The sequence below is a fragment of the Stegodyphus dumicola genome, chromosome X1 (genome assembly GCF_044657685.1).
Source record: "Stegodyphus dumicola isolate Sdum_Otavi_A_Nest chromosome X1, ASM4465768v1".
In the NCBI taxonomy this organism is placed as follows: Eukaryota; Metazoa; Arthropoda; class Arachnida; order Araneae; family Eresidae; genus Stegodyphus; species Stegodyphus dumicola.
Window position 1 is genome coordinate 153,474,705 of NC_140780.1, and position 19,400 is coordinate 153,494,104.

At 36.4% G+C, this 19,400-nt stretch overlaps 1 protein-coding gene across 9 annotated transcripts in view; it reads left to right on the top strand.

The window, feature by feature from the left end:
- Positions 1 to 19,400, top strand: part of LOC118190545 (SEC14-like protein 2) — a 186,482-nt gene that overhangs the window by 155,166 nt on the left and 11,916 nt on the right. For all 9 annotated transcript variants that reach the window (XM_035361277.2, XM_085808294.1, XM_035361279.2 and 6 more), the window contains 6 exons: positions 3,006 to 3,068; positions 3,584 to 3,674; positions 11,470 to 11,564; positions 11,682 to 11,760; positions 16,045 to 16,125; positions 18,029 to 18,115. In XM_035361277.2, coding sequence (XP_035217168.1) covers positions 3,006 to 3,068; positions 3,584 to 3,674; positions 11,470 to 11,564; positions 11,682 to 11,760; positions 16,045 to 16,125; positions 18,029 to 18,115 — 496 coding nt within the window. The remainder of the gene's footprint in view (positions 1 to 3,005; positions 3,069 to 3,583; positions 3,675 to 11,469; positions 11,565 to 11,681; positions 11,761 to 16,044; positions 16,126 to 18,028; positions 18,116 to 19,400) is intronic.

A 19,400-nucleotide genomic window follows, 5' to 3' on the forward strand; every position in this document is an offset into this window, starting at 1 on the left:
CTTTGTCAGGAACAGCTGCTACCTTTGTCAACCAACTGGCCACAGCATACAAACATCATTGCTTATGCAGACGACGTAGCCCTGCTCGTAAAAGGACGCACTAGGAAAGAACTGGAACGCAACAGCACAGAGACCTGCACCTTATTTACCACCGCATGCAACAAATTAAAGTTCACGATCTCCATAGGAAAATCGTCAGCAATAATAATTCCCAGACGAGGCACCAATCCAACTCGTCGTCCATGCATAAAACTCCTAGGCCGAAACATCAAAATTGTGCGGAATCTCAAGTATTTAGGGGTAGTATGGGACCAAGGTCTCACCTGGATTCCGCATATCATGGAAACCAGAAACAAGACGTCAATTATCGCCCGCATAGCAAGACAATTTCAAGGTCGCAACTGGGGCCAAAACCCCCATATCCAAAAAGTGCTATACCTCACAGTTGTAGAAAAAATAGCTTTATACGCTGCAGTGATCTGGGCGCAGCCAATGGGTACTCGCAAGATCAGGCAACTTACAACGCCCCTTTGCCCTGCAATTAAGCAAAGCCTACCGCACAACCGCCACCAGTGCAGCAACAGTTCTAGCCGGCATATTACCACTTCATATAAAAGCAGAGATGGAGGCAACTTTTACTAAATTGATCCACCTACGCAAAGATGCAACTTTCGCAAATACCAGCTACAGTCCAGTCCAGTTCGAACGTCCCTCCACTTCTACCCATACTCATCCAGCTCTCAGAGGAAGTGGAACCCACATCAAAATTGACAAGCAACAGACTCACACCTCGACACACGCACCACGGAATGGGAACCAGATCTACACAGACGGTTCAAAGCAGGAGAATGGTGTAGGCAGTGCTTTTGTGCACTATGAGAATGGCAAAACTGTACACGACTGGCAAGGACAACTTCGCGCTCACAATAGCATCTTCCAGGCGGAAGTACTGGGAATTACGGCAGCAGTGCAACATCTCATAGATTGCCAGATCCCACGAGCAAATATCTATACCGATAGCCTTTCAACTTTACTTGCACTTGAGAACCATCATCATGTCTCACCCCTCATACTCAGTCTCCAACATTTCCTTATGCAACACCCTCATTACCATCTCAATCTAGTCTGGGTTAAAGCCCATGCGAATAATGAGGGCAACGAGGCTGCTGACACGTTGGCCAAAGATGCAATTTCCAACCCGACAGCCCAACCCATCACCGTACCTGCGCCCTGCTCTTATCTAAAGGGCCTCCTACGAGAGCAAGGAATGCACCAATGGCAACGTGAGTGGACCGAATGCGATACAGCCAGACGGAATTTCACCTACCTCCCGAAAGTTTCCACCGATCGACTCTTTGCCGTAGCACCTCTCACCTTCATCACGGGTCACGGCCCATTTCCCAGCTATTACAATCGCCACGGCATCTCAAATACAGATATCTGTGTCTGTGGATCTGAAGGGTCACCAGACCATTACGTATTTGAATGTCCTTTGACGGCTGCACACCATCTTCCGCTACCTACAAATAATAGGAACGCCTATCACCGGTTCCTTATAACGCACAAAGGAGCGGTTAATTCAATCTCCAGCATCATGAATACCATCGCGGCATTGGGCACAGACCTTTGCCTTCCGTGCTAAAATGACGCTCTGGTGTACTGACGATAAGCTCTAAGACTAGTCCAGTGAATTTTACAATATCTGGGCTTCACCACAACTGTGTGTTTAAGTTCCCCTGCCCACAATCTAAAGTGGCAATACTAACAATTCACAAATATGTGGCATCTCCTTAGTGAGATGTGTTATGGCTCCATAATGATACGTGTGTAATCCCTTCAACAGCATGTGAACAAGCATCTTCTTATGCAGTGTTAGTGAACGCTTGTGTGCCTCACGGTGCACACATTGCTGGGGCACTGCCCAATAATTAGTGCTACAAAACATCCTCGTGCCTTTTATCAGTGTTTTTATCTATGTTCTTAGCGACGTTACAATAATCAACGCCTTAGCAATCTAACAGCACTCTTCTGCACACATGAGTATTCATGAACTCATCATTCTTCATTCAAGATGTACCTGTATTTATATACAACAGAACTGCCTTACACTAACATTGTGCTCCAGCTTTCATGTGACTTCATGTACTCCATTTATCTTTTTGTGCCTTAAGTGACTATGTGTATGTACCTGTTTTTTTTTTTTTTTTTTTTTTTTTTTTTTTTTTTGTGCTCTCTGTTTATGCATTTTACGCATTGTGCTTTGTGTATTGTTGCCTATGCATTTTTATATCTTTTTTTATGCGTACGTCTTATTATCCAAGTATTTTTAGTTTAACTACCTACTATCTGTAACACCACAGCTTGCCTCTTCAATTTGTAATACAATCCTACTAATGCCCTTGTAAGGCCATGTACTTCCCCTTTGACAACCTCAATAATCTCCTGGTGCAGCCTCGTGTGGTTCCAGGAAGCTCGTGCCGTAGTTAGAGGAGGGCTTGGAACACATGCCTGTTTACCTCTGTTAGACACCAGGCGTTCCAGTCCTCCGTAACCTACCTACCTACCTTTGTCAGAGGTGGATGCTTAGGTTATTGATTTCTATATGCGGTATGCCTCTATGCATACCCAAAAATTGCAGAAATTGTGATCATTTCATCCTTCCATTGTAATATATTTGTAAACTGGAGGATACTCCTAAATGTTTTCATTCAGAATTTAGTAATTCTCATGGCCATTAGTATAGTTGGTAGAGTTTTTGATATCTGCAAACAATGAAACATTTTCTCTCACATATTGAGCAAGCTATTTTTTCTAGCAATAAATTGTTAAACATCATTATTCGTGGTGTTAAACATCTTTCATTTTGAAAGAGATACATGGTTTTTACATTGCTATCATACGCTATGAAATGAAACGTACAAGTGTGTAAATAAAAGATTAGAACTTTGTATGAAATATTAAACTAAAACAGAGAATTAATTTAATATTCCGTTGTTTCTCTGCAGCATGTTCGATTCATGAAAGTGAATGGTTTGGATAAGATTGATGAAAACTACATTCCACCTGAAGTAAGATATTTATTTTTAAATAGATTTTGTAGATAATTTACTCAACTAATTTTTAAACATAAGAAATTTTTGAAATAATTTCTCATCTGAAAATTAGTTGAGTAACTACTCTTTATTTCTTTAGTTAATTATAATTCTTAAGCTCACTTTTATTCAAAAGGACGCTCAAATGCAATTTTGATGATTCTAATGTAATAGTACTATGCTTTACGGAGTTAAGTATGTTAATTATGCTATTCGTTAAATTTATTGCTGTAAAGTTTGGAAATAAAGCCTTCGTGTAATTCATAACAAGATCAAAATACATATTTGAGCTTTAGCAATAAGTAATACAGTATAAAGTTGTATTTTAGACTTCCATTTTAATCGATTTTCTTTGGTTTTGACGATTAATTCACTGAGTACATAAATATACTACAAGAGTTTTGAATTTAATGTTAAATATATATAAACAGACGTTAAACTCGATATAAAAATGTTAATCAATTTTGATACTATTACTATTTGTATAACAGGTTTCCAAATACTTTCTTACAAGAATGCTTGGGTATGATAATGAAGGATCAATAGTACGAATTTTGCACTTAGGTGGAAGCGATATAAAAGGTAAGCATTTATAGCTTTACAAATTGAAATTTATCAAGTTCTTACATAATATCCGTCGACCATGAAACTGTCGCCAAGCAACGCGATTTAACGCCATTTATGGATAAGGGCGTTCATAAAAACTGCGCTTTCGTTTGATCTAAATTTGCTTTTGAGTGGTTCTCGATGAGCCACGGTTTTTGAACAAGGATATAAATTATTGATGTATTTTTCCTTTCACCCCCCCCCCAAAAAAAGACTAATGTTTGAAACTTGCTTTCTGCAGAAGAGCAAGCAGTGAATTATCTTTAACGGTATATATGTGATCCTACCAGAAAAATGTATAATAATGGACAAGATATAGTTAGCTGAAGTTACCTGCGGGAAGTTTGTACTCATAGCGTACTCAAATTGGGGGCCTAACAAAATAATAGAAATTTACGAAAGCGTTTTTACGAAGCACTAAGCGAAGTAGGACGAATGCTATTTGCTTCTTAAATTTAAAAGGTGCCAATTCCTCAGAATTCTGCATGAATCGTTGATAAATATCTCCGTTGTCTTTCATCGTTCGATGGTAACCCAACTTTCGCAGTCGAAGAGATAGTACGTAAGTACCTTTTTAAGTTGCTTTATAATTTATTAATTTCAACTTGCCATTGGCGCAGTGGATAAGCACTGCTGAACACTTGAAGTTCGCACATGTTTCACTTCTTGACTATATGGCTGATTGCATGGGACTTTTACTGTTTTTCACTCCGTAACATGAATCCAATCCAGTTTCCTTTAGAAATTTCTCAGGCGGTCAGCCAGTGACGCCTGGATAACACCGCATAACAATAATAATTAGATCCCAATTCCGAACCTCAGCGAACGTGTGATAGCTTTGTTTTTTCCATTCGAACGTAGAAAAATGCCAGTTTCCTCAAGAAAGTCCTTGACAAAGATGACCTTCTCCTTAGGCCAGATAGCCGTTATGTACTTTTCTTAGTTCTAGCAAAAAGATCTGCATAACCGTATCTCTTCTTTTAGGCAAATGTCCGCGCAGCTGTTCAGGGCCCACCGGCGGCCAAGCGGTAAAGTCGCTGAACATTGGTAGTTCGGCCCGAGGTTCGAATCCGTCGAACGGGCTGGCTGCATGGGCGTTTTTGTGGTTTTCCCCATGTGTAACGTGTATACGAGCCAGTTCCCCTAAAACGTCCTCCACGAAGGCATCCCTCCTCTTAGGCAGATTGCCCTAGTGTGCTTTGCCATAAACCAAAAACCAAAACCAAACCGCGCAGCTGTTCCTAAATAAGTTAAACAATCAGTTATTAAATTGTTTAAATTTTACACCAACAGCCAACATATGCAGATATGTATGGTAATGCGTGGTGAACATCCATTGTTTAACCAATGACAATATGAGTATTGCCCAGCAGCAATAATTATCCAGATAATTACACTTCACAGGGCCCAATGGACCCCGTCAAACGTTGCGTGAGAGCCAACGTAACATTTTACATTGATAAATTGTGATAGTAAAATGATTTTATTCTCTAATATCCCCGCTATAAACAAGCGGATGGGCGCACGCGCACACATACACACAAATGAATAAATTAACAGTAATCCTGCTGTTTAATTTCCCATATCGAAACTTTACATCATGCTGAAAGTTGCGCTCTTTTCAGCATTTTTTTTATTAAAAGTTTACTTCTTATACATATATCTATAATCTTAGCATGTTTTTCCACTTGAAAGCACGTCGAAGAAAAATTATTTTCGTAGCGTAATTTAAAAAAATATTTGTATTTAACGAAGATTTCGTTTGGTTGATTATGGCAAAGCACGTTAGGACTATCTGCCTAAGGAAACTAATGTCTTCACGGAGGACTTTCTAAGGGAAACTGGCTCGTAAACCACGAAAACGCCCACGCAGCAAACCCATTCGCCTGGAATCGAACCTAGGTTGCTGAACCACCGGTGTTCAGCGATTTTACCACTCGGCCGCTGATGGGCTGTATTTAACGAAGAAATGTTTTGATTTTGTTTATTTGTTTATAGCAAAGCATCTGAGGGCTATCTGCTTCTAGCTGCGAATAGTTTCCTAATTGTTTCTCTGTAAATATTTTATCAATCGTAAAGAAAGAAATTAAAAAATATTCATTTTCTTAGAAATGAATTTTAATGTGCACAAAACGCAAAGAAAAAGGGAGGCAGTTCTTGTTGATCAATACACAAAATTTCATTTGCATTTTTCATGCCTCAAAGCCATGAATTGCGATATAGTACACTAGGTCGAAGAGGTACTTACGTAGTAACGTTGCCCCCCCCCCTGCACACTGCCGCAATTTGGGGATTTTTTGCAGATGGAAAGGTGAAAGTTACTTATCGGGTACAAGGTGGATATTTTCACAAATTTTTTTAAACAATCCCAAACTATCGGTATTTATCGTGTATCGGTAATCGTGTATATATATAAATACACTTTATAGCAATTTAAAATATAAATTAATTATCTAATAATTATTATGATACAAAAAAAAATTTCTTATAATACAAAAAAAAATTCTTACGATACACACACACACACAACCAAAAAAAAATTCCTAAAATTTTCTGTAATTCTTTGCTCCGATCTCCTCGTATACACAGTGCTCCGTTTTCGTTTAAAAAATCAGACCACACAAACTCGGCATGGCGCTCCACTTCAGCGTTTTTACTGGGCTATCTATCAAACGCATCTCGTATTATTCCTCCCTTTAACGATTTTGCGATAAAAGTACTGTATTCCTGTAGAAATTTTACAGCAATTTCTTTCATTAGCAGACTCCACGACTGAATATTTTAAAACTGTGTCTCGGAGGGGGGTGAATTCACGATTTGTCTACTACATCCACTGGAATTTGGAACAAAAAGAATAACAAAACGATTGCTTAAGAAAAAGGCGACGTTGCTCGACTAAAAGATTGTTACGAGTAGGATTGCCAGAGTTTGGCACATTCTGGTAATTTGGCGATTTCAACTGAGGTGATTACGATAAAATGTAAGTAAAATGCCCCCCCCCAAAAAAAGGCAGTTCTGTATCTCTCGTTTTATTGGGCTGATTGATGAAAATGAGCTTGCGTTTTGTGCATGTCTCGAAAGTACGACTTACAACACATATATTAGATGAAACAAATTTATTATTACTAAATTATTAGAGGGAAATTATCTATTAGGGGTAGAAAACTAGCACCTTGATATCAAGTATCAAGGTAGCAGTTCCTTTACCCTTCGCCATCTTCTATCCTGTCCTCCTGGACTTACTGTGATGCGCTCATTCTGCCTAAAGCACCCTTCTATGGAAGACGAAGTTCTGACAGCCGGAACACAGCATGAACTTTTTATGCTAATCTCGGCATACAACGGAAGTTGGAGTTAGTTGATAATATTGTAGAGACATTGTAGATATTTTTGGAAGCAGGCAAAATGAAAAATTAGCAACGCCTTCGCCGGTAATCGAACTTCGGACCTCTGGAATACGCACCCAATGTGTAAACCACCACACCACAAAGGCATGCCAAGAAGACGGGAGTAATATACTCTCCCTTTTAAAGGGCGACTGGGTTTTTTGGGGGACACAATCGCCAAATCCTGGTTGAGAAGAATCTTCATCCAATACGCTTTTTAGTTCGGGCGCCACTGTAGAGATATTAGGCCACGCTCAAATTTCAAGTACCAACTAAAACAACTTGCTTCAAAATCTTGGCAAGATTTGTGGAACAATGTTCCACAGGGAAGACGCACATATAACTTAATGCCCAATGTAAGCTTAGCATCTCTGAACTCGAATATTTCCCTAAATTACTTTATAACAGGACATGGACCCTTCCCCACATATTTCTACGCAAGAAATTTGGCAAATTCTGACATCTGCATATGTGGGGAACAGGGAACTCCTGATCACTACTTTTTCTCATGCCCCTTAACTGAGAATATTCACATAAAATCCCCAAGAACTGACCTCCTGGCATTCCAAAGATTTTTAATTAAAGATAAACATCAATATCCAAAGTTTCAGAAAATTATGCAACGACTCTCTTCCTACGGCCTAGATCTCTGTCAAGTGTAAGTCCACATACAGTTTAAACTTAGTGAACTTTTACATACTGTGATTATGGACAAAATGGATACGCTCGTGAACTTTATAAACTGCAATAAACCAATATATCTGAAATAACCCATGGACACCTACCTCTTTAGCATTATTATAACAATTCATTTAACATTGTGTTGCCAGTACTAATTATAATTATCTCATTATGTTTATTAATTATGTTTATCTCCTATTTTCGTTGCACCAAATCAGATGTTCAATTTATCTTGTGAATCTCAAATTGTATTCCTACTATTTTGTAATCCACTTATGCCCTACACCATTATTTTTAATAAATACTGGATGCGGGGCGTACTGTGGAATTGCACGATGTACCATAATAGGCAAACCTTAGACCTTTTAAAAAGCTTCAGTCTATGCAAATTCTTATAAAACTTGCAATTACCCCCCTTTTTTTTCTCTCTCAAAGAGTTAGTATGGGAAGGCATTACCAGTTGACCTATGGTACATCGCTGGTGTCCCCCATACTTTTACCTTTACCTTTACCTGTAGAGATATTAGGTAATTTTGAAAGCAGGCAAGATGAAAAATTAGCAACGCCTTCGCCGGAAATCGAACCGCGGACCTCTGGAATACGCGTCCAGACGACCACACCACGAAGGCATGCCAAGAAGGCGGGGGAAATACCTTATAATGTTCAGCCCTTGATTAGATAATTAACTTGTTGCAATAGTTTGCGAGGTTGAGACTTTGCCAACCAAAGATGTGCATTTGAGTATTTGCCATCAAATGTCTGAGCTCGAATTAACACTGGAACGCCAAGTTTTCGGTTTTATCCGTTTTGTGCACTCTCTTCGAGTTTTTCGCTAAACTGATTGTGCAAATTTTCGTCTCGTTCATTCGCTCTCCCAGCACTGTTGTATGTTCAGGTTAGAATTTTAATATTCCTCTAGTCTGCCTCTCAGAGTGGAATGCGACTCTATGTTCGATGGTAATTATTGCTCATCTGGATGAGTACTTTCACCCCTCTTAATTTGTAAAAACAATTTAGAATCAAACTGTATTTAAAGGCGAAAGGCTACTGTTCCAATAGGTTTCGGTTTTAAAGCAACTGGGGATAATCGCTCACTGGGTTTAAAATCATAACAGTAAACTTAAACTTCTGTTTCTGATTATCATGGTACAATGATTTAGTAGGTCTAAACAATTCCAAAAATCCGATCCTGAAAGTTTTCTATTACCCTTTGCTGTGGGTTGCGTAAATAAAGTTATACAGAATGAGCTTCCTTCAGTTTGAATTTCTGTTATTGTTGTTGCTAATGCTCACTTGTCTGACCTATAGTCAGCCCAGCCCACAAAATTCCTATTGGCGAGGAGCGCAAGTTTACGCCTGTCGTTGGCAGCAACCTTGAGCACATTACAGGTGACTGTGCGATTTAGCTCAGTTGCCGCCTCCAATTTTGGTGGAAAACACCCCGATAGGGAACAGGTCTAGGGTTCTTCCCCCCATCCTCCCCCACCACCAATCTCTCGAGAGGACTTTCGGCTCACCGCATATTTAGAGTGACCCCATGCCGCAAGGACACTTTACATTTACAAACATCCATGCCTTCTCTGGGATTCAAACCCGAGCCTTTCGGCACATCAGTCATGACGCTAACCACTATGCTGGTTGGGCGGCATTTCAATGTCTACCTAGGTCATGTGGATCTCTTAATCCCTTTGGCAAGAATGACCTTCATAAAAATTTTCTTATATTCTGATCCCTGTTCTTTCAAGAGATTATATAATGTTTCTCCCGCTATACTGTGACTAACGGCAGTGTCAGCACGGATAATACTAGTAAATCTGTTGGTATTCACCCTTAAAACATTCGTGTAAGGTGTCTTCATAGACAATGTAAGTAAGTTTATAGCCCTAAAGTAAGTAAGTTTATAGCTCTAAAGTCGGCTGACTCTTTACTTAAAGAAGGAGAGCAGGTTGGACACTTAGCCTTAACCGACGCCTGATTTTCCACAACTATAGCAACTAATAGTTGGTCGATCTCCTATCATGCCCGAATTCCTTGTCGCTGAATTTTCAACAATCTGAGGGTTATTTTTATAATTTTGGGGACCATTACGCTGAGAAGTGTTCGGAGATGCTTTCTTATGTTTTTAGCTTCTTCATATAATTTCAATTTATCAGCAAGTTGAAGAGTATCGGACCACTCTATCCAGTGATCCACAAAATGTTTTCTATAATCTGGAAGGGATCTTTTTAAATTTGATCAGATATCATCAAATCCTTTAACTTCTCAAAAGTTTTGACTTTTAATTCTCCGATACAGCCATCAAAGAAATTTCTTAAATCAAACTAAAAGTCTCGTTATCTACTACCAGGACTTTTATGATGCTGCGAAAATAATTTTTGGAACTTTTCAGAACCTAATTTGAAGCTCTTTAAGAGGATTTGTTTGATTTTCCTCATAATCTTGGCCATCTCTAACAGATTCTTTTGCAATTAGTTTGCAGTGTCGTTAGGTAACAAACCTACTAGATACACTACCCATTTTCCTTGAGATACGTTTAAAATTTTTAGTTGCTTTTCAAATAAAGTGAGGAAAAGGCTCATGACATCAGGTTTTGGATTAAAATGAGGAATTAAAGTTTCTTGGGTATATCCATGTCGGTGAAACGCAAAGCAGGTACGGAATTATGACTAGCGCCTGAACTAGCTATTTGTATTTTCAATTTTTGAGGCTCACGCTTGCGTTCTTCTGCCTTTTTCCTTTCGTTGTATTCGCCTTCCTATCGCTCTTTTTTTCGTTAAAAGCACGTTCCCCTAGTTCTTCTTGCTCCGTAACTTCATTAAAAAATAGGTCTTTTGTGAACGCTTCAGTATATCACTTACTTTTTTTAAATGGCATCTCTAGTATCAACTGTTGTCATCTGTTCGGTAACATTCACACCAAGTTCGAGTGCAAGTACGCGTATACCTTGTTTTCTTCCTTCAGCAAAAAAGACATAGTGATGTGTTTGACATACGATGTTCCTTAAGTAAGTCTTCTAGGAAAAAAAACTTACTCTTACGCTGACTGCTTTATCGATGGCCTGGAATTCAAATCCTGGTGAAGGCATGGATGTTTGTTAGCGCATACTGTCTGTTAATCAAGGGAGAACTCAAAATACATGGAGAGCCGTAAGTCCTCTCGAAAGGTTGGTGGTAGGGAAAAAGAGATGAGAGACACTCGGAGCAGTGTTTGTTCTCCCTCAAAACTGAGGTGGATCTGCACAGCAAGTGCAGCGAGACTATACAAGTAAGACCAATGTTGAATTTCTGGTGTCCCGCCCATTTTTACCTACACCTGTGGTAAAACTTCTAAACGCAAGAGATGTATCTCTTAGTCAGTTATTTCAATAAATAAAGAGAGCAGATTGACACACTCTAAAAACATTAAATGATAAACTCATACTTTGACAACAAGAAAACATTTGTGAGAGATAAGAACAACACAATGACCAATATGCAAAGCTGGCGAATATGAAAACTGTTTGGCGCATGTTGTAATATAACGCAAAAGATCCCCATAGTTTCATTTACCTTTAATTCTATTCTTATTTGCAATAACGTGAAACTGTGTCTCGGTATTCTGATAAATTTGCATAATAAGGTGTAAAATAAATTTAACATTATGATTTTATAATACTACAACACTGTAGTATATTTTTAATCATGCATGAATATTGTAAATTTCAGGACTTGCTTTATCTATGACAAAACTGGATTCAATTAAAGTTGCCGCGTATACAATTAAAAGTGACCTGTTAAGACAAAAGCAGGAAAGAGTAAATGTAAGTTAACTAATACTTTAATTAGTGAACTAATACTTTGACTTTATAACAAAGCTTATTCTGAAATTATTTGTTGCGAATATTGTATATATATATATATATATTTCTTATCTGAAGGGCTTACCTTCCTGTGATAAACAAGTGTATATTCTCGATCTCCAAGGCCTGAGCTGGAAATCTGTGATACATACAACAGGTAAGAATAAGTTTTTAATTAATTAATCATTAGGAGTAATTGATTTTTTTTCGAGCTCTCATGATGGGTACGATAAAATCCTAAAGATATATATTTATAAAACTCTAATTGAAATAAATTTTCATTTGAATTAAGATTTTGGTTCTCGTCTCCTTGCGGGATCTAAACCAACAGAAATTGTTTAAAGTTAAATACAAATATTTAATGCTTGAAGTTTGCAAGGAAAAATACTATCAAGCCTTAGCTCAGGCCTTCTAAATGCGCGAGCAACACAGATATCTAAAGACCCGAAGTCAAGTTACGAGGGCAGTTTTTTAAGTAAGGGCCGTTTGAAAATAAAAACCAAACGAAAGAAAATTTTCAAAAACCAAATTTATTTTCAGATTCTACATATGTTTCTCTATTTTTCAGCATAGTTGTCAAGTTTGTTTAAACACTTACTATACCTTAGAACTAGATTTTTTAATACCCTTTAATGTTGTGTAGAGAATTTGTCTGATAGCGTTTTAAAAACTAGGTGAATGATTTTCTGATTTATGGAAATCTTAATTTTATTTGATTCTGAATTATTTATTTTAATGCTTTAATTTTGGGGAAAAACAGATGCTTCTGGGAATATTATTTAGTTTAAAAGAATATTATTTATTTTTCTTTTATTTGAAATTTTTGTACAAGCTTTGATTAATTGTGAAAAGAAGCAGGGAAAGGGGGACAATTTTGCTAAGTCATGATTTCGCACGTTTTGTCCTTTAGAATGTTCTAGAAGAAATTTCATTGTGCAGTTGACCTTAGGACAGGAAGTACGTGACAGAAGGGTCAGAGGTTGCCACTTGACTTTCGATGTAAGTCATTCAGGTTTTGGCGATTGAGGGTCCGGTTGTTGGCTAAGTGAAGAAGGGCGCGCATGCGCGATCACCCTTATTTCCGCATTCAGGGGTTGAAAACGCAAATTTTGCCAAAATTAAGGGGGCGATAATTGAAGCCATAGTTGGAGCCCGCGTTTGTGGAGGACAGGAAGAAAATTCGAGTTTGAATCACTTTTCTTGCAAGACTTGGCGAGACTTGCTTGCGGAACTTACTTTGGACGTTACTCTTGAAACTTGCTTGAAAGCGATAGAAACGATGTAATTTACGAAGAGAGATGCTCCCCGGCCGCGTTTTGACTAAGAGGCGAGAGACTTTACTCACTTACTCTTCTTACTCTTGGAATCACTTACTGGGTGGACTTGCTTACTTTTGGGCTAAGAGTGTAACTTCGAGCTTGCTCTTGGGATGAGCGAGAAAAGGCGAGCTGTAATTGCCTAGAGAGACGTTTCCGGCCGGGAGCTGCAAACATGCTCACCTGCCGCGTTCTGGTTAAAAGGCGAAATTGAACCGGGCGAGTGACTTAAGACTTTCAAGACCAGGCGGACAGCCGTGCTGGGCAGCAGTGCTCCTGTTTCTGTTTTCCAGAGTAAAAATAGCTTCGTCGTTATGAAAACCAGTTACCTGCGTGTGTGTTTCGCCAATAGTGCCAGGACAGGACGATGTCTTCTGAAACTTTCATTTGTGACCGTAAAAATCAGCCCCACCGACGTCAACGCTTATTAGGATACGAGTCCTCCACTTCAAGACGTCCTTACGAGATAAGTTCTTTTTTTTTTTTTTTTGTTTGAACTTTAAGTAAGGTTTCAACGACTTCCTTGGAATGTAAAATAACAACGTCGAATCTCAAATTAATTCTCAGGCTTTCAATTGTTTCCCTTTCCCCTTCTAAATTACCGAGACAAACCTTAAGGTTTTTATATGAATTAGAATGTAATAATTTGTAAGTTGTTTGTGTAATCTTCCTTAGAACAGATGTGAATTGCAAATAATATGTTTTCCTTAACCTCTTAGAAATTATAGAACGGCTACAAGTTAAATTAAAAGAGTCATGTAATAGATTTGCAAATCATGAATTTAAATGTAACAAAAAATAAATGACAAATTGAAGAATTCCCCTGTGTCTAAAATAAGTAAATTAAAAGGTAACACAAATAAGAAATTAGACTCTCTGATGAGGATAAGATTTAATTTTTATTGTGAGGAATTTGAATAAACTGATATTTAATCTGGAAACCTATTACTTATGTTTTCTTTATATCTGTTATATGTTTTTCTTATATATATATATATTGATTTTACATGTTATTTATTCGATTCTCTCACGGCGCGGTCCCGAATGCATTTTCACAACGCAATGCATTACCGTTTTACCTATACGATCACTAAAAGTGTGGTATTTAGCAAAATCTTAAGAGTTTAGTTTTCTCAGTTGATATTTAGATAGTTACGGCTTCACCTGTCTGTTTCTGCATTAGTTTCCTCCCTAAGAGGAAGTAGTAACAATACATTGGTGCCCATGATTTTTTCGGCAAAGTATAGAAACAAAACATAGGTTTCTCTCTTAGAAACAGAACATTGGTGCAGTAGCTATTTAACACAAGCATATGATGGTGTCCAACATGTGATGTGTGTATTCCTGAGGGTACGTGAATAAATAATCGGTATTGGCGGAAAATAGTAAAGAGTTATAATAAATGCTGATAAAGGTAAAATATTACGAAAGTTTAAATTTATCCTTAAATAACATGGAAACAACCGAAAGGATTTCCGATATGACCATTACTGCCTGAAATGTGTACAAAAGCAAAGTAATTAGTAATAACTAATACCTCTCACACCTGTCACATCACTTAATTTCCTTACGCATTCCATATAGTTATTACTTTCCCTACTCAATCACCGTGTAGCGTATAAAACAACTGGCAGCCAACCGTATTTCCAGTACTGAGCGAAACATCAAATCAGTTATGAAGTTCTTTCTTTGTAGCTGCGTCATGTAAAAAGTCACCTGTCTTTTTAAAAAAAAAAGTAAAGCCTTTGCACTTTGAGTACGCAGTTTTGTTTTAAATTAGCTTTTGTCCTTTTAAAGTTGTTAAATATAAAGAGTTCTTCACATAAAAATAGCTATGTATTTAAAAAGTAGAAGTTCGCATAAAATTGAAACTGTTATGAATAATTGTGGATTTGGCACCCCAAGCACATTTTTGAACACTATTCATTTCAGTTAAGCTTGAAACTGAACCATGATGACTGGATTCAAGGACTTCAATAACTATTCGATAACATTTAAAAAATATAAGTATACAAAAAAGAGAACATATTATGTTTTTTAACCTTATTCACTTTAGTTTAGAAAATTTATTGCATTAAAACAGTAGAATAGTAAGATATATTGCAAAAGACTAGAGGGAGTTCGTAGGCTGTGAAGGGGAAGGTTAGGCGTACTTCATACTTACAAAAGTGTTATCAAGCTGTAACGCGAAAGGAAAAAAAGGTTGAAAATGGTTGGTCTATTTGAAAAAAAATTAAAAAGTCACCTAATTAATGTCTTTTTTAAAAAAGTAAAGCCTTTGTTTTGTAGCCTGTGAAAATTTAAAATCTTTTCAACAGATATATTTTCATGTCAGAATTTTAAAGGGCCATAATAGCATACAATATTACGTTTCACAATAAAGGTAATTGCTCACAATAAAGGTATTAAAAGAAGCTGTATAAATTTATGGAAACAGGAGAGCCAGTCTGGTAAGGAACTAACAGTTCATGTGTGTAAATATGCATACACTTCTGTATGTTGAGTGTATTTTGATCTTCATTATCGGACAAAAGTCTCCACCAGCCACCATGAGAGTAAATCGCCCATTCATGGGCGGTAGGAACCATGTTAAGATTTCGTGAAAAATCTAGAAAATCTAGGAAGCCCTTTGTAAAAGCAAAATAATAAATATCTATCTTGTATACTTTCTCTCAAGTTCTTACCTATACATCTGTATTCATCTAACATAACTGATCGAACTTCAGTAAGCAAATACTCCAACGTCGTCTCCAACCAATTAAAATAGATGCACGAAAGTGATATTCTTATATGACATAATTTTCTTCATTTCGAACACACAAGTATGAGTTATGCTTATATCTAGTAAATGAGTTTTACTGATGTCCATTTCTTGTTCAAAATGTTTTTCTTCTAAAAATTTTTCATTTTGCTGCTTTTTTTCGTAATTAATCAAGAAAAATAGGAACTATTTTTCTTTCAAAATACATCTATCTGAAAAGTATATTTCGTTGCAGTCACGCCTTATTTAGATTGACTAACATAATTATGAAATATTAATATAATTAGAAAAAATATTTGCCTAATCTTCATTTACAATCATGAGTCCTCTTTCTTTATGAGTACTAATCTAATACATATTCTAGTTGTAGAACGAGCATTTATGTTGCTGAAAACTTACGAAGCAAATTATCCAGAAAGCTTAAAAGTCGCTTACCTAGTAAACGGTAAGTTCTGATTTACTGTTCATTGAATTTATCATATAGCTATGCTATGTATTAAATTTATTAGTTTTTCATTTAAATGCTGAAATAAATCAAATCTTGCGGAAATTAATTTCACGCACTTGAGTAGTTAAAAAAATTAATCTTAATGATTAGCACAAATAAGCAAAAATTTTATTGCTGATTGCAGTTTTATTGGAGCTTAGTCGAACATTATTAAAGCGTTCTCGTTTACGGTGGTGAAACGCGGTACAAGTGTATTACTTAAAGTAGGAAGCTGTAATGTTGAATCGAAAGAAGATAGGAGTATGGTTATAAGGTATTTCTTCCTGCCTTCTGGTGTAGTGGTTCTGCACGCTGGGCCGGTATTCCAGAGGTCCGTGGTTCGATTCTCGGTGAACGCATTGCTAATTTTTCATGACTCCTGCTTCCCCAAAAAATATCTAATATCTCTACAGGTTTTTCCACGTCTTCGGACAGAAATGGAGTGGAAGTTACGTCATTAACAAGACTGTTGTGCAGGAAAATTTCAGAAACATTTAAGAAATGCATATTGAGAAGCGAAGTAGTAAGAGCAATGATATTTTAGCTTCCGAAAATTTTAATTTGACGTTTTCATTCCAGGAATGGGAAGCTATTGAATAATTTTTCCACTTCCTTTTGTTTAATATACCATATGCTTTCGCTCATCCTGAATTTTATGGACCTGTCGGTTTGTCATATGGCACAGAAAACTTTTAAGGTTATGCGCCAGAAATCCCACTACCAACCAGCTAGTTTTTAATATATATGTAAAATCATATTCGTGGAAAATTTTATAAATTTTCCATGAATGAAAATCCGGTATCCGTTCTTATGTAAATGAGAATTTGATTTTATTGAAAAGTTTAAAAGACATTCAAAATCCTTTTTTTTTTTTTTTTTTTTTTTTATTTATTTTTAGTATTTAGCAAGTAAAGGATCGATTTATGAATAAATGAAATGCAAATAAAAGAAAATGAAGTATCCTTAGTTTGAAGATTAAAGCTCGAAGTTACTGAAGGAATGGAAAGTTTACTACATGCGGTGTCTATCCTGATAGAGGGATAACCGTGGGTAAAAACAATATCTTTCAAAATATTAAGTTCATTCGTGAAAATGGCAGAGATAGAGCACATAAGCAAACCGCGCGATGAAAAAAGTTGTGAAAAACCACAGTTTCGTCCCTATCTTGGTAGCTGAAATCTCACGTGCGAGAAAAATATGATAAATTGAATCGACTTATTTATCTAAAACTATTCGATAATATACATACAAGGCAAAGTCATGTTAGGTTTTAAATAATTATCAAAGTTCAGACCATGAACCATTACTTTCAGCATGTTATGGTCGTTGATGCTGTTAAAGTACACAAAAGCGGTTCCCGAGCCCTCCTTTAAGCAGCTGCTTTATTTCCGCCAGCAGCCACATAGATAAAATGCATGTCGGCGAGTTGCGTACTCGTATAGCTATACCTACCATTCGAGATTCGCACGAGAAATGACGATTTACGCCAGTAAAACGCTTTTAATTGTTGCTCAAAAGCGACCTGTACACTTCAGCGTGCTGTTTTCCACAGACATGTGCCACTGCAAAATCTGCTTATTTAGATCCTTTAAGTTTTTGCTAGATTCCCTCCCCCCCAAAAAAAAAATATCAGTCTGGAAGGATCTTAGAATAATTTAAGTAGGATTTTCATTTACCTAAATATTGTTTGCATTAGCTCTAATATTAAAGTGATAGCCTTTTAAAATATGTTAAATATGCTGTCATTACTTGAAAAATTATATAGTAGCAGTTAAGGTAATCTTGAATTTTCTGACCATTGACAGAAATGTTTCATTTAAACACCCTTAGAATATTAAACTTATTATTTCATTCTTTTCAGCGCCATCCTTTTTCAGTTTTATCTATAACTGGTTGAAATCATTTTTACCTGAAAGTATTTTGTCAAAAGTGGAAATCCTTTCCCCAGGTAAAGTATAACATTTCTTTTGTTCTAGATTATAAGAGCATACTTTAGTATATTTAGTATATATTTAGAATAAGTTATTTTACCTATGCCCTTGCAACTAATGTGGCTGTGTAAATTATCATAAGAAAGATTTCTCTTTTGTATTTGCATTTTTATGGCATTAATTTAGATTCGAGGCGCTTTCGACGTTTCAATTATTGCCTACTTGAAATCCATCAAAAATGGATGTAGTTATCTTTTTTTTTTCCCCCTTTATTTCTATCCTGATAAAAGGTGATCCAAAAGATTGCAGTTTCTTTGACATAGTTTCTCGGATATATAGTGCTTCGTAATAATGGGGAAGATTTATTGCTCGCATTTTATTCTTCATTTAATTTCACCGTCTATAAAAGCAAATAAGGTTTCAGCTTCATTTAGTGTTACTGAAACGATAATACAGGTGGAATAATTAAACGATGCTTGACAGTTGTGCAAAAGCCTGTTTTGAATACTGCTTAAAAGTAGGTGAAGCCAGTAAATAGGCTAAAGAATACAGCAAATATTTGGATATTCATCACTAGCTGTCTCTTTTGGAATTTTCGAGTCTAACATCTCTTCAATGCGTCGACATGAACGTCTGTATGCTTTTATCTTCAGATAAAATAGGTGTTGGTTATAATCTATTATCGAAGAAATGAAGTATCAAAGATACAAGAAAAGAAATAAAATTTAATCAAGAATTTGGTGAGTTTATTTAAAACATCAAAAAAGCAAAATTCAGAGGTTTATAGTGTACAAAGGATACTCGGGTTTGGATTATTTGAGTTATGAGATAAAGCACACGAAAGAATATCTAGTACCCTGGAGGTTGCTTAAGGCTTTCTAAGGGGAACTGGTTCGTATCCACCTTATCAGCATATGTACTCCATAATAGGACACAGACAATTCTTTTAAACAGGTGTTGCTTTCAACTACAGCTGTCTAAAAAAATCAGTGTCCTATAGTGGAGTACATATGTTGCTTACTAATGAACATTTCACCATTTTTATGACATTTTAAGACATCTTCAAAACTCAATAATTTACGATATTAAAAGCAGCACCTGTTTATAAAAAAAATCTGTTTACTATATTGGTGTACATATGCTGCTTACTAATAAGAATTTCACCCTTTTTATGACATTTAAAGCACCCTCAAAACTCAAAAAATTACGATATCAAAATCTAAGTTATTTCTATATAAAAACAATGCAAAATATGAAAAAAGATTGGAATATTTATAAAAAATAACCTAATTTTGAACTTTT